We start from the raw sequence: 16,594 nt of genomic DNA on the forward strand, positions 1-16,594 counted from the left end.
ATCTCATATAGAGAACAAGCTAGAAACCAAGTCTTCTGATGTCTAATTCTTGCCATGATGCCGGCTTTTCATGAGAAATATTTCAGTCTGTCTGGTTGAGTCACAGATATATATTGCCATAGCACCATGGGTGGCTGCTTCAAGAGGGGTGCAGAAAGGATGTGTGACAGTGTCCAGGGATTCCAGCAACCCCAGAAGCCTTCAGCTAAGACCTGCTTTTCTAGTACTGTTGCTTATTCCCCCAGCCTCTGGCACTTCAAGAATACCTTGAGATTTTCAAACTCTAGCTTTCCTCGCAACAGCAACTGTAAACTATAGTCACTTCGAAGACAAAGGATCTTCTTGGATATGCACAGATGCAGCATTCCCCTGTACTGCTTTTCTCTTAACCCTGTCAGACCAAGTAAATAGTCCACAGACAAGACAAGTTTTCTGGTTTTAGGGGAAATGAGAATCTTCCCTTGAGACAGCTTAGCTGTTCCCACTGAGCTTCTGCACCGGGTGAAGTTCAGACATTGATGAAGTATATTTTGAGCTTCAGAGGTGAAGAGGAAGATGAAGGCTAAGTGTACACCCCTCCTTTAGAGATGAAAAGGAATCTCTTTACATTACACAGAAGAATGGGAGAGACCCAGTTGGTCCAGACCTTCCCTGCCACTCACATATAGATAAGTGTGCCTCAAATTCAGTAACACAGAATACATGCAATTTCTCCCTTATTGACACACAGGATTTATTTCTCATTCCTCCAGGTAAATATTGAAACCTGCTGTGGGTTCTGGTGAGTCACACACTATCTTCTCCAGCACCTCCATTCAGGACTCAGAATTAGCCATTGCTAGGAAACCACAAACCCCAGCACAATCTTGCTACCCAGCCTCGACTTCTTTCACTGCCTGGATGTCATTAATTTGAGAGCAAATTATTAGAAAGCTGGAAAACAATTCTGAAATGCCTGCAGATTTATGATGAAGCCATTCCACAAAAGGTCACGGGCAACCGTGCCATAATTAAAGCTTCCATTAATTTTTAAAATATACAATAACTTACAAATGCAGCATAAATTAACCAGATGACCTTGAAGAAATTATTTAGAGCACAGCTTCATCAGAAAGTACTATCTAGGGACTTCCTGAATTTGTATTTTTGTGAGTAGGATTGATCCATTTTTCCATTCTTATCTTTTACTGGCTGCCAGCAGAATGTTTATCTAAAATTACGAAGTGCTAAGTGACTCCAGGCAATGCTCAGCACAGGGCGGAGATGGTGCCTAGGTGAGATTCTCCCTCCTTTGCGTCTCAGGCTCAAAGGTGGAGCAAGCCTAAACCACAGCATCCCAGGTACTGGTGCAAAAAGTAGCTCTTCCCTTTTGTTTATCTATAGGATGCTACATGTACAGTTTGATAAATGATTTTTCTTTTGTTCATTTTAAAGAATTTGTTCTCATTATATAAACACTCGAAAGATGTAAAAAAAAAATCTATAGATGAGAATATAAATCCCCCCTGGAAACGCTGTTTTCAATCGTATGCGATATTTTTTCCCACTTATTTATAATATTGCCCTTTCACTTTCTAAGATGCTAGTGAGAAACCACAGTGAGAACTAGAATCTTCAAAGGGCAGAAGTATTCTGAGGCCCAGGGTAATCACAAGATACCCTTCCATCTAACTTTCTATGTGTCTCTCTCATTCTGTTTCTCCCTCTGCCCCACCCCCACACACCCTACCAACACCATTGCCACTGCCAGCAGCGCCAGCACAGAAATTCAGAAAACAGACACAATGCATCCTGTAGATGTTGATCTATCTTCACAGAGGATGGAAGAGGGGTGAGAACATAAGCTTTCACTCAATAGAGGATTGACTACTTATGTGCAACTTGCCTCTAGAACTCTTAAACCATTGGCTTATTAATAGTTGGCTATCAATATATGTAGTCAAATAAAGCAATAACAAGTGTTCTCTCAATAATAGCAAATGTATTCACTCTGCTAAATGTCCTCTAAGAGTTCAGTTCTCTCAGAAAGGCCTGGTTCCCCATGTGTATTCTTGCCTCTTGCCTGGAGAATCCTGCCTCCCCTATTTCTGTGAAGGAAACAGATGAGAACAGATTTCAAATCAAGGGCGATCAGTGTTCTGGGAAGGCCAGCCATCAGTGGGCAGCAGCTTCGGGTTTCCAAGTATTCAGGCAGCATGCGTGGCTGTTGGTGTGCATCCAGGATGCCTGATTGTTTTCCCATTAGGGTGTAGATGGGATTAGCGGTAAAGGAGGTCAGCGGCTACCAGGGAAATTGTATTGAGCAAAAGTGAGACATGAACCAGATCTTAATAGAAACAGGCAGGGGATCAACAGCACAAACCCTGCAAGCAGAGTCGGCATTGGTTGCTGATACAGTGTCAGCGAGATGGTGGAAAGAGTGGGGAATTAAAAGCCTTGAAAATAGAAATGGGGAGAGGTGGAGGGAAGGGCCAATTGAGAAAGAAAGCTAAAACCATTGGAACTGACACAGCAAAGTAATAAAGCTAAAGAAAATGTCATGAATTTGAAGAGGAGTGAGGGGATACTTCAGGAGATAGAGGGGCAGCGATGATTTTCAATATTATAATCGCATATGAAATTCCAAAAAAGATGCACTAAATTAAAATTTTAATTAAAAAAATTAAAGAGCCAAATTTCAAAACAGGAGTTAAAGGGGATCATTGTCCAAACAACTCACTTCTTTTCTCAAAACTAAGTCCTTTTGTGAGTTAGAATAATTACAGTCTACGATGGTGACTGAGAAAGTACAAGCCTGTAAGACTTAAGTCAGGAGCCAAGGGAGACACTGTGCAGAAGGACGAAAGGGGACAATCAAGGAAGGATCTTAACAAGGAAAAAAAAAATACCCTGAACTCAGAAAAGCCTGAGAGAGAAAAGCAAAAGGGACAGCTGTTTTTCTTCGTGTCATTATAGTTCCCTTTTTGTGTCAAACCCTGAACCAAATAAAACAATAGTAGAATCAAAATGTGTGGAAAGCCAACACCTGCTCTTAAGCAGGCACCAGTCCAGTCTAATAGCATCACTCCGATCATGCTCACGGCTGTGGGGGAGGGAGGATGTTAAGGTTGTTGCAAGCCTGCATTTCTCCAACAGAAAAAGGCCTCTCACTCTAACTGCAAAGGCAATAAATATGAAAAAATATTGCTGTGTAAGAGTCACTGTTGCATCGTCAGGATACATTAACAGTGCATTCATGGTGACAGTGACTCAGCAACCCCACCTTCAAGTTTGTGAGTAGATCATAAATTGTCTTCCATTAATTTAACTGGAGGTAAGGTGCCATTTGCAAAAGGAAATAACCAGAAGCAAGTGTATAGTACAATGGATAGATTGTGCATATTCATTTAATGGCAAGACAGCATGTAGCATGGAGGATCCTTAGACCACATGAACAGGCCCCAAGTTAGACAACAGTGATTGAAATAAGCATATAAGTCACTTCTGATGCCTATATGAATTATATTTTAACATATATAAATGCAATGTGGACTCACATTCCCAGAAATTACCAAAAAGTAGAAAATAGATATATCAATATCCTGTGTATAGTTAAGTATAAAAAGCATCAACACTTACACTAGAAACATCTATGGAAGCAGCAAGAAGAACGGATCTGAAATTGGCAATAAATGTTCAGCTCCAAATCCCAAGTGGCAACAAAGTGAGACTCATGAATTTCAAGTGCTAAGTGGGCAGGACCATAGGCTCTACTCTCTAGACTTCTCTGTTTGTAAAATGAAGTTAAAAATCTATAAGCTAGTTATGAAATTATAGATGTGAGATCTTAATTCCAAATCTCACCTGAGCCAGGAGAGCGGCTTCAGAGGACCCTGTGGTGAAATGACTCTGCTGGAGAGACGAAATAGGAAAGGGCAGCTTCCAGCTGAGGAGTTCGTCATGAGATTCTAGCATGTGTTTATACTGTCCTCATGGAGTCTCAATGCTGCAAAGTCTTTTAGATGTGAGACATTTGAACAAGAATAGTGGCCTCTGCTTATAATGCCAGAATTTAAGATGCTAAAGCTGGAGTATTCCCATGAGTTCAAAGTCAACTTCGGCTCCATAGTAACTCCTAGGTCAGGACACTCTGGTCTAAAACATAAAACTGTCTCAACAACAAGCAGATAACGGCAAAGGAAGTAAAGAGACCTTCATTTTAATGACAAATATGCTTTATACGGCAACTCTCTAAGAACCTAGAGGACACTGTGCTAAGTGAAAATCCCATCACAAAGAACTCGTTCCTCACAGTGCCATTCACGGCAGGTGTCAAAAATCATGAAGCTCATAAAAGAGAGAGAAAAATGGCCAGTGCCAGGAATTTGGAGGAAGAGATTGGAGAATTAGTTAATAGGTATACATTTCAAGTTTCGTTAGGCAGGATGACGGAGTTCTAGAAGCCCATGTAACACAACAGCCACACAGAGTACCTAGAGGTAGCAAATGATTTTGTGTACTTTAAATTATGTCGAAAGTGTAGATCTCATCTTAAGTATTCTTCCCTCCAAACCCACAGAACATTTTTATAGATTATATATCATAATGTATAAACAATAAACACTTGCAAAGTTCGGTATATAGTGTATACTTTGGTAAAGTTTAAAAAAAATAAATGAGGCAGATTCTCAGTTGTTTCTGGAAAGTATATTTTTAGTAGGGTGTAAGGAGACACATTGGAAGAAACAATTTAAAGGCAGAAAGAGTGTCTGGTTAGTTGGACTTTTTGACACTGACAAGCCAACTGAGTGATCATATTAGGGAGCAAAGAATTATTCTAGCTCATGATTGCAGAGCTATCGGATGACAGCAGGCTCAACTGGCTTGAGGTAAAAAGTGCAGCATGGCACAAGAGCTTGGTGTGTGACTAAAGTTATCCATTTGTTAGTGGAGAACAAGATGAACAGGCAAGAGTCTAGGGGTAGGGGGCAAACCTTAAGGCATGCACTCCAGTCCCTCTGCAGCCAACTAGGACCCTCTTCTTACATCTCTCCACCTTCTAAGGAGCCATCAAATTACAGATCGATGACTGGACTAGTAGCCTGATGAAGAAAAAGTCCTCATGATTCAGTCACTTCTCAAAAAACACCACTGGCCACACGGGCCTCTCTGGGAGAAGCCTCACAACACCACACCTCTGTCAAGAGCCGAGATACTGGTTTCAAGGCAATCGCCTGGACAAAGCTCCCAATGCACACTTGCTCAGGGTCAAATCACAGCCTGCAGGATCCCTCTGCTTTAGTTAGCCTGCAATGCTTTAAATGTTAAAATGAGTAAAAAGCATACAAAAACAATTTTACTTTATGGCACATGAAAACTGTTTGAAATCAGATTTTTTTTCTCCCCCTAAGTTTTGATTGGCACCCACTGCTTCCCATTGGTCTCTGTGGCTGTCATCATAAAATGACCTGGAGCAGCTGAATAGCTGCGATAGAAACACTAGAGTCAGCAAAGCCTGAATTCTTTGCTGTCTGGAGAAATGATTTTGATTTCTACTCCAGTTGGCCAAAAATTTTCCAGTAGGTAGCCGTTATTGGAGGATTAGACTTTGGAGATTAAAGCCACCTATGTGTGAACTTGTGTGTGAATGTATGTGTATTTCTCTCTCTCTCTCTCTCTCTCTCTCTCTCTCTCTCTCTCTCTCTCTCTCTCTCTCTCTCTCTCTGTGTGTGTGTGTGTGTGTGTGTGTGTGTGTGTCTACATGTATATGTGTGAGTGTGTATGCATGTCAAAGTTGGAGGAAAAACTCCAGTAGCAATGAGGTGTTATTCCTCAGGCTCAACTTCCCTGTTCTGTCTGTGTTTTAAGTCAGGACCTCCTCCTTACCGTTAAATACCCAAGCAGAATAGGCCAGCTAGTCACTGAGCCCAAAATATTCTCCTTTATGCTTTTCTTACACCAGGATTACATGGGCACAATACACTGCCTGGCCATTTATGTGGGTTCTGGAAATCTAACCCAGGTCTTTGTTCTTGCCATGTAAGTACTTTGCCAACTGAACCATCTCTGGAATCCTACAATGGAGGCTGTTTCTTTTCATCCTTACATCCAGGTAAGGAAACTGAATATCAGAGGGACCTCACATTGGTGGTCAGTACCATTCCTGAGGTGGAGTTTTAATATCTGGCATCAACCTCTACACATAACCCTTTGAAGACTACATGGAAATTTGTTGGTAAGAATCACTATTTTCCTTTCAGGTTGCCGCCAGCCCCACGCATATCCCAACGTGATGCAGAATGCGTGCATCCTAGCATTCAGCACTTGCATCCTTTGCCCCAAATGGAAGTTATGTCTCTGAATGGCAAGAATCCTGGTGAGAAACTGAAGACTGGGAATCAAGCCACGGTGTGAAAAGCTGTGACTGAGGAGTTTCACTGGATTTGCCGATCGCTCGAGTGACTTACTTTGGGCAAAGTAGAGTCAGGCTCTCCCAGCAAACAACAGAAAATTGAAAAACAGATCAATGGGAAGAGCTCTGGCTCATTTCCAGAGACTTTATCAGATGCAGTTACTAGATGCTAACAATGCATTTACAGCTTAGAGTTGGGCCTCCACACCCTACTCAGGCTATATATACCTAGGTGTGTGTTTCCCGCTGAGCATGTGGCTGCTGGCTCTTAAGTGAAAAGGAGGTCTTTGCTTCTATTCAAACCTCTGCAGCATCGGGGTTTGCATAATTTTCTAGGCAAAAATGTTATCTCTCCCCTTCACTTTAGCTATTAGTTCTGCTAGTAGAACAATGGATCAGATATTTATGCCAATTAGAGGGGGATTTGCAAAGGGAGCCAGCAAGACAGTAGAGTCTAGCCAATTTGCTGAAGGTATTTGTGGGCTTCCCTACTTCGCAGCCTCTTTCTGACAGGCCCAGCACATTCCTACCCTTTCTGTTTGCTCAGACTGTGTAACCTACCTGCCATGACATCTCTGCACTGCCATGGAGTCCTATGTAACTATTCCTCTGTCTTTCACCACCTTTCTGATGACATCCAATGGCAAGTACAATTTGCCTCACATCTTGCCTTTTAATTAACCCCTAATTCTTTCATGTTGTCATCATAGCCTTTTCACACATACTGTGACATAAAGTTCCGGGACTCGCCTTTGGCTTAGGAAGCAAGCGGTGAGCACAGAAGGTCATCCATCACTGCTTATTTAATCCTTAGGACCCTGACATGTTCCTACAAACCCTAGTGCTTCCTTAGTGAACAGATCTTAGAGATTTCTTGTCCCTTCCTCCATTTGAGTTCCTAGTCTTTGCTCTTATGTTGTCTGTTTGAGACATTTCTCTGAGCTTTAGCATCCTCACCTGCTCAGGGATGCTATTCTTGTCTAGACTGCAGGGGTGCTCGGAAGGTCCAGTGGAATCGCATTTCAGAAAACACCTCATGGTGACTCCTGACCCAGAGAAGGCGAAAGAGGTATGCAAACTGGCTGCACATCTTTGCTGGATTCTTGCGGATTATGCTGACATCTCCTAGGCTGCTTTTGCTGCCTGCTCCTATAAGTAACTGAATTTTATTCAAGGGAAATTCTACTGTTCTTGCCTTAGATATCTTTTTGTTTCCTGAGAGGCTGCATAGTAGTCCCTGTAAAAGATTAGCCAGAACATAGTGAATTGGTTCCAAATTTTCATACTAGTAAAGAAAATCAAATGCAGTATTGAGGATGCAGGAAAGAAGGTTTCCCATCTGACTCTTCATCTGAGCCACAAGAAAAAGAGGTCCCCTTAAAGTGTTATTTTGGAGGGCAAACAACCTTTCCCAGAAGTAGTGGACCATAAGGGGCCAAATGCTCTAGAATCCGCTGGCACCTTGTCACCCCAAGAGCCTCTGCCTGAGACCACAATAGGCACTCAGGCATGCCAATCACCCAGTGTATTCTCAGCCTTAAGTAATAAGAATGGTCACATTTCATTGTGAATTAGGCTAGAATAGATGGCTGCTGTCAAGGTTACCAGGGAGACATTGAAATAATAACATTTGAAATGACAATAGAAAAAAAGAGCACTGAAGGCAAGCAAACTGCAGCCCTCCAAGCTGCAGACTTTCTTGTCTCTCCCGTGCGTACTTCCCAGCAGATCACAGTGTGCGACTGGATAGATCCACAGGAGGGAATCAGAAGCCATTCTTCATAGGGCTCTCATTCACCCGCTAAACCTTCATGCTATTCTGCTGATGCTTAGCTGCTTTCATACACCCACTCTGCTCAGATCATAGATACACCTATTTTGATCCCAACGCAACTACCAAGCACATTACTCTTAAGCAATGACTATACCCTAAGCTTTGAATGACAGAATTCCTAGGGTTGTATAATTGACTAAAAAACCCCCAAACAAAAACAAAAACAAAAGAACTCCCAGGGCTATGGCTGGGAACAGTCCTAAAGGTCATAATAGAGCCCTGATTCTTGTTACTCATAGGATTATTTGCTTACTCATTAATTCAATATTTCATTTACCCAGTAAGAATACATGGTTAAAGTCTGTCTTAGTACAAATCTGATAGACACTAATACTAAAGAGATAAGATGTAGCAACATCTCCCTCATAGGAATATAACATCATGCCCCTCTGTACATGTATGTATATGTGCATACATGTGCATGCATGTGCATGTCTGCCTATGTACCTGTGTGTGTGTGTGTGTGTGTGTGTGTGTGTATTGAAGTCCACATGTCCTTATGCTCACCTCCCGGCTTAAAATCCAGGGTCCCCTGATGACTAGTATACCTACATTTACTCTCATCATTTTGTCCTACATAAGATCAACCAAGTTGACATTCCAGCATGAATGCAGGAGGAACTTACAGCCTGTGGTGGTTTGAATAGGAATGCCCCCCCCAGACTACCATGTTTCAATGCTTGGCCCATTAGGAGTGGCCTTGTTGGAGTAGATGTAGCCTAATGGAGAAAGTGCATCACTGTGAGAATGGGCTTTCATGTCTCCTAATGTTCGAGCTCTACCCAGAGTGATACATAGTCTCCTTTTGCTACCTGCAGATCAAGATGTAGAACTCTCAGCTACCTCTCTAGCACCATGTCTGCCTGTGTGCTACCATGCTTCTTACCATGATGAAAATGGACTAAACCTCTCATCTGAGCCAGCCCTAATTAAGTATTTTCCTTCATAAGAGTGGGTATGGTGTCTCTTTCCATCAATAAAACCCAAACTGAGGCACAGCCTCACTCTAAGATGAGGAACTACAAGGCAGTAGTAGTCAAGCTGCTAGTGGGGGGAGAGTGCATTTTCTTCAGTGATATGGCTCCTGGTAGGCTTCCTATTCACCAGTGGACAGCCTTATCCCCATAGATATACATGCTGCCCCAACTGCAATTGGTGAATTATGTTTTGAAAAATTAAGAGGAATTATAGAAGACATGAAGGTGGGATGGATGGATGTAGGGAGATCTTGGAAGAATTACAGGAGAGGAACAGGGAATGAATATAATCAAAACACATAATATTCAGGTTTAAATTTCTTAAGTAAAATTTTAAAAATGTAAAGCAAGGGCCCAACCTTGTATATTTTTTGTTTTGATGAATGTTTCTAAAACCATCTTAATTTCATGAGGCAAGTATATTTTTCAATCCTGGTCTCTTATATAAACTACTCAGGCTGCATATTTGAAGCAAGGCAGAAGAGGTACAGAAGCTCTGGCGACCACCTCCACATCCTCATGGAAGGGAAGGGCTACAGAACACTATCTGATCCCTTTGTAATGATTTGGCTCTGAGTTCAGTCTCCCATCATAACCATGCAGCAAGCTCAACTCCACATGCAGGGGGAAAATTATTACCATTTAAGATTAGATATATACAACATTTAAACTGTTTATTTAAACAGTCTAAAGAATACCAGGCCAAGGACAGATTACTAGTTACGTGGTGTTCAAAGCCATGCCCAAGAGAAGCATACAATAAGTTAAACTATATCTCACAATAGAGCAAAATACATCACGCCATGAGCTAAAGATAACCAAAATAGGCAAGTCTCTTACAGACAAAATAAAAATAAAAGAAAATACAGAAGAGTTGAATTTGGGACATTTCACCAAGATTCTAGGATCATGTCAGACTTGAATTGGAAAAGTAACGACTTCTGGCTTATGTACCATCAGAAAGTAGCTCATACCACCTCTTGAATGCAGATGTTCATGCCATGGAGAACTTAAAACCACAACCTAACCTTTTTACTGTATCACACTAGAAGCTGTCTATTCTATGCCTAATGAGGAAGTACTGGACAGGGAATGATTTTGGAACGTTATCTCATGTCCTAAAATCTTCAAACAAGAGTTTTGAGTTAAGGATAGAAGTGTCCATATTATTTCATTTACTTCCTGATTTAAAAAATAATGTGAATCTTTGACACAGTATTTTGGGTTCCAAAGCAGAGTCATTTGTCCTTCTGATTTACTCAAGTGGGGATAATAGAAAGTAGACATTTCTTTCTGCATGGTCTATCTGGATATTATCTGGCACATAGTAGGGACCATAAATGTTTCTGTTTCTTTGTTTTGTTTGATTTGGTTTGGTTTGGTTTGGTTTGGTTTTCCCTGAACGAACTCTAGAGGAATTCTTTATCTACACCACATAATACATTTCCCCAGAAAAGTTGTATTGTAACACAAGTCCAGCTTAAAAAATATTTGTTATGAATGTGTTCTTCCTCATGTCTTGGTTAACATGTAGCAGTTCAGTACTGGGGTTAGCATCTGGTCTTTCAGGTCTGACCAGAATGTCAGGCTAGGTCCAAGTTGAAGGCTGAGCAGATACTCATGTGTGAATGCTAAATATCTCAAATATATCATGAACTTAACTTTCTTATGTTGTTGATTTTGATATAAGGGGAATACTTCCCTGTGTTTAAATTGTTAGAAATATCTCTAGCCAATTAGGGTATGAGTTCCTGTGATTCTGTCAGTAGCTCTGTGATTTGATGGGTGCAAATTTAAACAGTTCCATTTCATAGATGAGGAAACTCTTGCTTTGAGAAAAAATGACTTCTTGTATTCCCCAGGGAAATGCTGAGTCTACAAACGAAGGGGAACAGAGGTCTCCAGTCTCTTCTCTGCCACAGTAAGGAAGTACTCACGTCATGATGTGCGTCTCTACTCCTGCCTCCACCAACGCCCCATCCACGAAAAGAGGCAGCAATGTGAAACCATACTTGTCCCAGGAATGGCCCTCATCAAAACTCACCCTGGGGCAGAGACAAATACATGGAAGACACAGCTGAAAATACAGTCAAAATCTCTGACAACCATATTTTAGGTTATTTAAGTTTCCTCTATATCTTGCTATCTGGCAATTTAGATAATCAATACTTAATCATCAACATCTCCCTATATCATAAGATTTGATCAAAATTTCTCTTCGAAGGACAGGCAGAAATGGCATAAGACCTGTAGAAATATTTTAGCATGTTAGAATTGAGGAAATACACACTCACACCACACACACACAAACACATACAAGCAGGGTGACTCAATGGATAGAGTGTCACATTTCAAATACAAAGAATGAAATTGGAGGTTCAATTCAGCCTTTTGAGTTTCTGACACAGATAAATTGAGTAGTGTGGGAATGCCTTGTAGAAAGGATGTGCATGTGTCTTTCAGATCAAACTTAAAAAAAAAAAGCAATCTCCTATTCATTCAGAAGGGATGTTGGGACTATTTCACCCTTTCAATATCACTTTAAAGGGTTTGTAGGAATGGCTAGTGTGTTTCTGAACTGCTCTGAAATGTACTGTCCCATCTTTTGTCCAAGAGTAACATACAGATCTGGTCCTTTATGGATGCAGAACATGTAGTTCTTTAAAGGATGCTTCTAGTGGAAGGGACTGCACTGATTCCATGTGCCTGCTTCCTTCTCTTTCCTGACAATATCAAGTACCTGTCTACATTTTGATTTAAGCAGCATAAAGAGCCCAAAGGTGTGTTCTTGGCTTCTTAATCCCCTAGGATCATTTTGGTCCTGTCAAGTTCCTAAATCTTCTCTAGGTATAAAATTTAAGATTTTGAACCTTTCGGATATATGGGACTTTCTATATATTAAAGATTTTAAGCTCTCAGGAGTTAGAGAATGTACTTATTTTACTTTTTGAATGACCCCTTACACTTCCCATATACATCTTTGTTACGTGCTTTGTCGTTTATATTATATAACATTTCAGAAAACGTGCCTGATGCTTACTAAACTGTGAACTTTTTGAGGTCAAGAACTGTTTCATTCATCATCATAGCCCTAATACTTTTCTGGACTAAAGAAATGTTAAATGATAATGCATGAAAAGAAAAGGAATGTGAGGGGCCATCTTTTATCCCATCCACTCAATTTTTCCAATATGATGTTATTGACTTTTGTTTATTGGTTTTAGGAATCACCTATCCTATAAACAACAAGCCACTCCATTCCCTTTTCTATTCACTTTTGAATTTCTCAACTCTGCTGTCACTCCCTCTCTGGGTTCCTAGCTTGTCATTCTCTACAAGTACACAGATTCCAAATAGTATTGAAGACAAGATCTTAATTCATCTAGGGTAGCCGGTGTGACAACAGTGTTTCAGGTTATGCCATATCTTGACCCACAGCCATAAAAGAAAGTTTCCATAAATTTCTAAGTGGTCAGCATCTATCACTTACATTTTAAGCTCTCCATTAGTTCAACCATTTACTTATTTTTAAATTAAGTTGAAAGCTAAGGTAGTGTGCACCAAGATGGAAAGACCTGAGCTTCTGTGAGAAGAGCATGATTTTAACTTCCTTGCTACTGTATTCTAGAATTTCCTACAATAATAAAGGTAGGTATAGTGTCACTAACTAGTTAGCTGTGTTTGGTAGCTCCAAGGTTAAGGAAAAATATCATAGGTTTCATGGTTTCTCTTTTCAAGCCTGTTTGTTGATGTGACTCTAAGCCGATTGGCTACTATTATTCCATAGAATAATGCCAACATGAGTTCAAAGCCTCTTCCCTTGCTTCATTGAGAATTTCCCCTCTGATAAAGATGAGTAAGCAACAAGCACAGAACCAACTTCAGCGAAGGCCACATGTATCTCAAGATGAGCGGTGCCCTCTTCTTATATGTTTGCCAACCGTGCAAAGGGGCAGCTATTTTTACTTTACAAAGAGAAGATGACACCATAAGGCAGAAGATGAGGTCACATCGTACTTTCCAGCATCATGACAGAAGCTTCAAGACAAAGCTAAGTGCAAATAGAGAGAGAAAAACTATCAAAAACGGAAGCCCTGCTATATGGCATAATCTCCATGGAAGAATATGATTCACGGGGTTTGATACCTAAAGACTAGTCCAAGAAGTCAGAAAGCCTATGCAAGTGGGGATATATACTAGTGGTATTAAGTGCACAGTCACTAGATGCAGAGTGAGGATGAACTCCAGTGACCTTCATTTATGATTGACGGGATAGTTGGAAGCCCACAATTGGGTCATGTGGATGCATCCTGGGAAGAGTGATTTCTAACACTTGGCTGTTTTAGGCTGAGGCAGTTAAAAGGAATGAAACTCCTGAAAGAAACTCCAGAAAACACAATAAAAAGCTTAATGTCCTTTCTCTAAGATCTTTGGGCCTGGATTGTCTGTCCTTAATGATGGCTGGGACTTTACAAATATTCAGAGATAACTGCATTGAATGTCATTCCCAAGGGATTCTCATTTTCCTCACCACATCAATATAGCTCATTAATGTCCATGACAAAGAAATTGGGAATCCCATACTAAGTCTATATGTGAAATTGAAATCAGTAAGACTGCCAATAGTCAAGGAGAAAGTAAAATTCTGAATGACCTCCAAATAATGGCAACACAGGAAAACAGATAGCAAATGATATAAACTCCCCTGATCAAGTGATTCACACTTACTACGTGCCTCAGCCAGCTGTGTCCTCAGTTGTAAGAGTAGAGTAGTATTTCCGGAGAGGAGAGGAGAGGAGAGGAGAGGGGAGGGGAGGGGAGGGGAGGGGAGGGGAGGGGAGGGGAGGAGAGGGGAGGGGAGGGGAGGGGAGGGGAGGGGAGGGGAGGGGAGGGGAGGGGAGGGGAGAGAGGAGAGGGGAGGGGAGGGGAGGGGAGGGGAGGGGAGGAGAGGAGAGGAGAGGGGAGGGGAGGGGAGGGGAGGGGAGGGGAGGGGAGGGGAGGGGAGGGGAGGGGAGGGGAGGGGAGGGGAGGGGAGGGGAGGGGAGGGGAGGGGAGGAGAGGAGAGGAGAGGAGAGGAGAGGAGAGGAGAGGAGAGGAGAGGAGAGGAGAGGAGAGGAGAGGAGAGGAGAGGAGAGGAGAGGCAAGGCACAGCATCAATGCAATTTGTAATTGATTTGAGGAGACAAACAATATGCCAATAAATTGATGCAAAAACAAGCTAGAAATGAAGCATGATAACATAAAGTAATCTGCTGGTGACTAAAATTCCTATTCCAAAGAGGTGGTATTAATGGAGATATTAAATAACAGCAAGGAAGGAGGTATGGGATTGTGTAGGGGAGGTATATCACAGTGGAAACTGTGGTGTGGACCTGTGCTCCCAACACAAAGATGCTCAGTGGTGATGCAGAGGGGAAAGGGAAGTAGAATCTGGAAGTGAGGCTGGATGCCGTAAGAGAGGGCTTTGTCTCCAGATGAAAGGAAAGAAGTGGGATGTGATGCAAACTTTAAAAGACAGATTTTACTTCTCTACGGTGAACACACTGCCACGACTCAAAGTGGTTGCAAGTAGATGAATGGCAAGGACAGACATTGGTCATTACAAAAGGCCAAGTAAGAAATGGGTCTGGATAAAGGTTACTGTAGAGAACAGACACAGCAAGAGGAAAAAGTCAATAGGGTTTGGTGATGAAATATATATATATATAGTCTGAGTAAATATAATCAGTTATGGAAGATATTTTTGCGGTATTTCAATGAGGAAAGAAGAGAGTAGAGGAGACACAAAGATTTGGTTTGTTATTTTCTGTTTTGGTCTCTGTTTAGATGTTTTATAGCCTTCTATGTTTTGACATTTAACATTGTCAGGGAGACCTTTGGCTAGATGGCTCTGGCTTCCTGATAAGGGATTTGATTTATAAGATAGGTTCAACTTAAAAGTGGAAAATGTAGGGACTGGAGAGATGGCTCATTACTTAAGACTACTGGCTGTTCTTCCATAATACACTAGTCTGATTCCTAGCAACCAAAAGGAGGCTCACAACCAGCTGTGACTCCAGTTGCAAGGAATCTGCTGCCTTCTTCTTGCCTCCTTGAGCACCATGCACACACATGGCACACAGGCATAAATGCAGGGACAATACCCATACACAAAACAAAACAATGATATAATAGAGTGTAAAAAAACAAACAAACAAACAAAAAGATGGGTGATAGGAAAAAAGCTGTACACCTGACAAAAGGATAAGGTTAATTAATGAAATAACAAATTCTAGCAAAGGCAACCACATCCCTTGTCAATCACAAGTTAAATTATTGCCCAACAATAGTGATACTACAAAAGCTGATCACAGTATAAAGCCTAGTACACGCCCATAGACCGCAAACTCGGGGAAGGAAATAACCCTTCTGCCATATCTTAAATACTGTGTCCAATTTCAGAGTTTACTTTCTTTTATAAAAGACCTGCCAAACAGTGTGATTTAAGGTGGAAGACAAACTGGTCTACAAACAGATTATATGAATTTTAGACAGCATGGTTATCAAAAGAATGAAAAAAAAAAAACCCAACAGCCTAAAACTGAATTAATTTCCATTTCATCCTAGCTTATTCTTTTAGCAAGGAGTTTTTTCACATATTTAAAAGAAGATGCTGGTTATTCACAATAAAAGGAAGACGATGTCCATGAATGAATTTGGAGAGAATGTAGAATTCAGTTAGAATTTAGAGAGAATACATGAATGAACCTGTCAGTTTTTAAAGAAAATAAGGAAACATAATTTTACATTCCAGTGATGCTACTCGAAATAATAGTCTAATGTTCACATACAGAACATAAGCTCTCCTGTTTGTTGTTCTCATCTACTGTGTACCTCAGCCTATCTAGTAGTGCTAGAGATATACAATAAGCAGTCAATGATGAGACAAATGGATGAATTGGAAATAGTTCCTTGAGTTGTATATTTATATATTCATGAAAACTTAGAACAGCTAACACCAGAAATATCTAGATGTCCTTCCAATTACACATTTCTAAAAGTCTATATACCTAGGACATTGGGCAAAAATCCTATGTCAGTTCATTGGTGCTCAGCGTTAACATTTTCCCCCAACTAAAGCCATGGCAGAAGACGAGAATTCTCTGTCTTGAGAACTTACTAACAGGTCTTTACTGTTTTATTATCCTGGCATGTGGTTTCTCTTAAGGCATCAGAAAATAATCTGCTATACCAGATATAATGTGGCATTATATAGTCCCTGTAGCATTCTTTAATAATCTATGTGTCTTTGACTATATAGTATTGACATGAGGGAAGAATGAAAAATAACCAACATCCTTCCTAAGGTCCAACACAACAGTAGAGGCCAATGGTCACTGAGAGTCAGCTTTC

At 40.9% G+C, this 16,594-nt stretch overlaps 1 protein-coding gene across 1 annotated transcript in view; it reads right to left on the reverse strand.

Moving 5' to 3' along the window:
* Positions 1 to 16,594, reverse strand: part of Sorcs3 (sortilin related VPS10 domain containing receptor 3) — a 596,124-nt gene that overhangs the window by 69,010 nt on the left and 510,520 nt on the right. The window contains exon 14 of the mRNA XM_021151815.3: positions 11,140 to 11,247. Within this exon, the coding sequence (XP_021007474.1) occupies positions 11,140 to 11,247 (108 nt within the window). The remainder of the gene's footprint in view (positions 1 to 11,139; positions 11,248 to 16,594) is intronic.

This window comes from Mus caroli, unplaced genomic scaffold, assembly GCF_978045245.1.
Source record: "Mus caroli unplaced genomic scaffold, Mus_caroli_1 scaffold_20, whole genome shotgun sequence".
Taxonomy (NCBI): domain Eukaryota; kingdom Metazoa; phylum Chordata; class Mammalia; order Rodentia; family Muridae; genus Mus; species Mus caroli.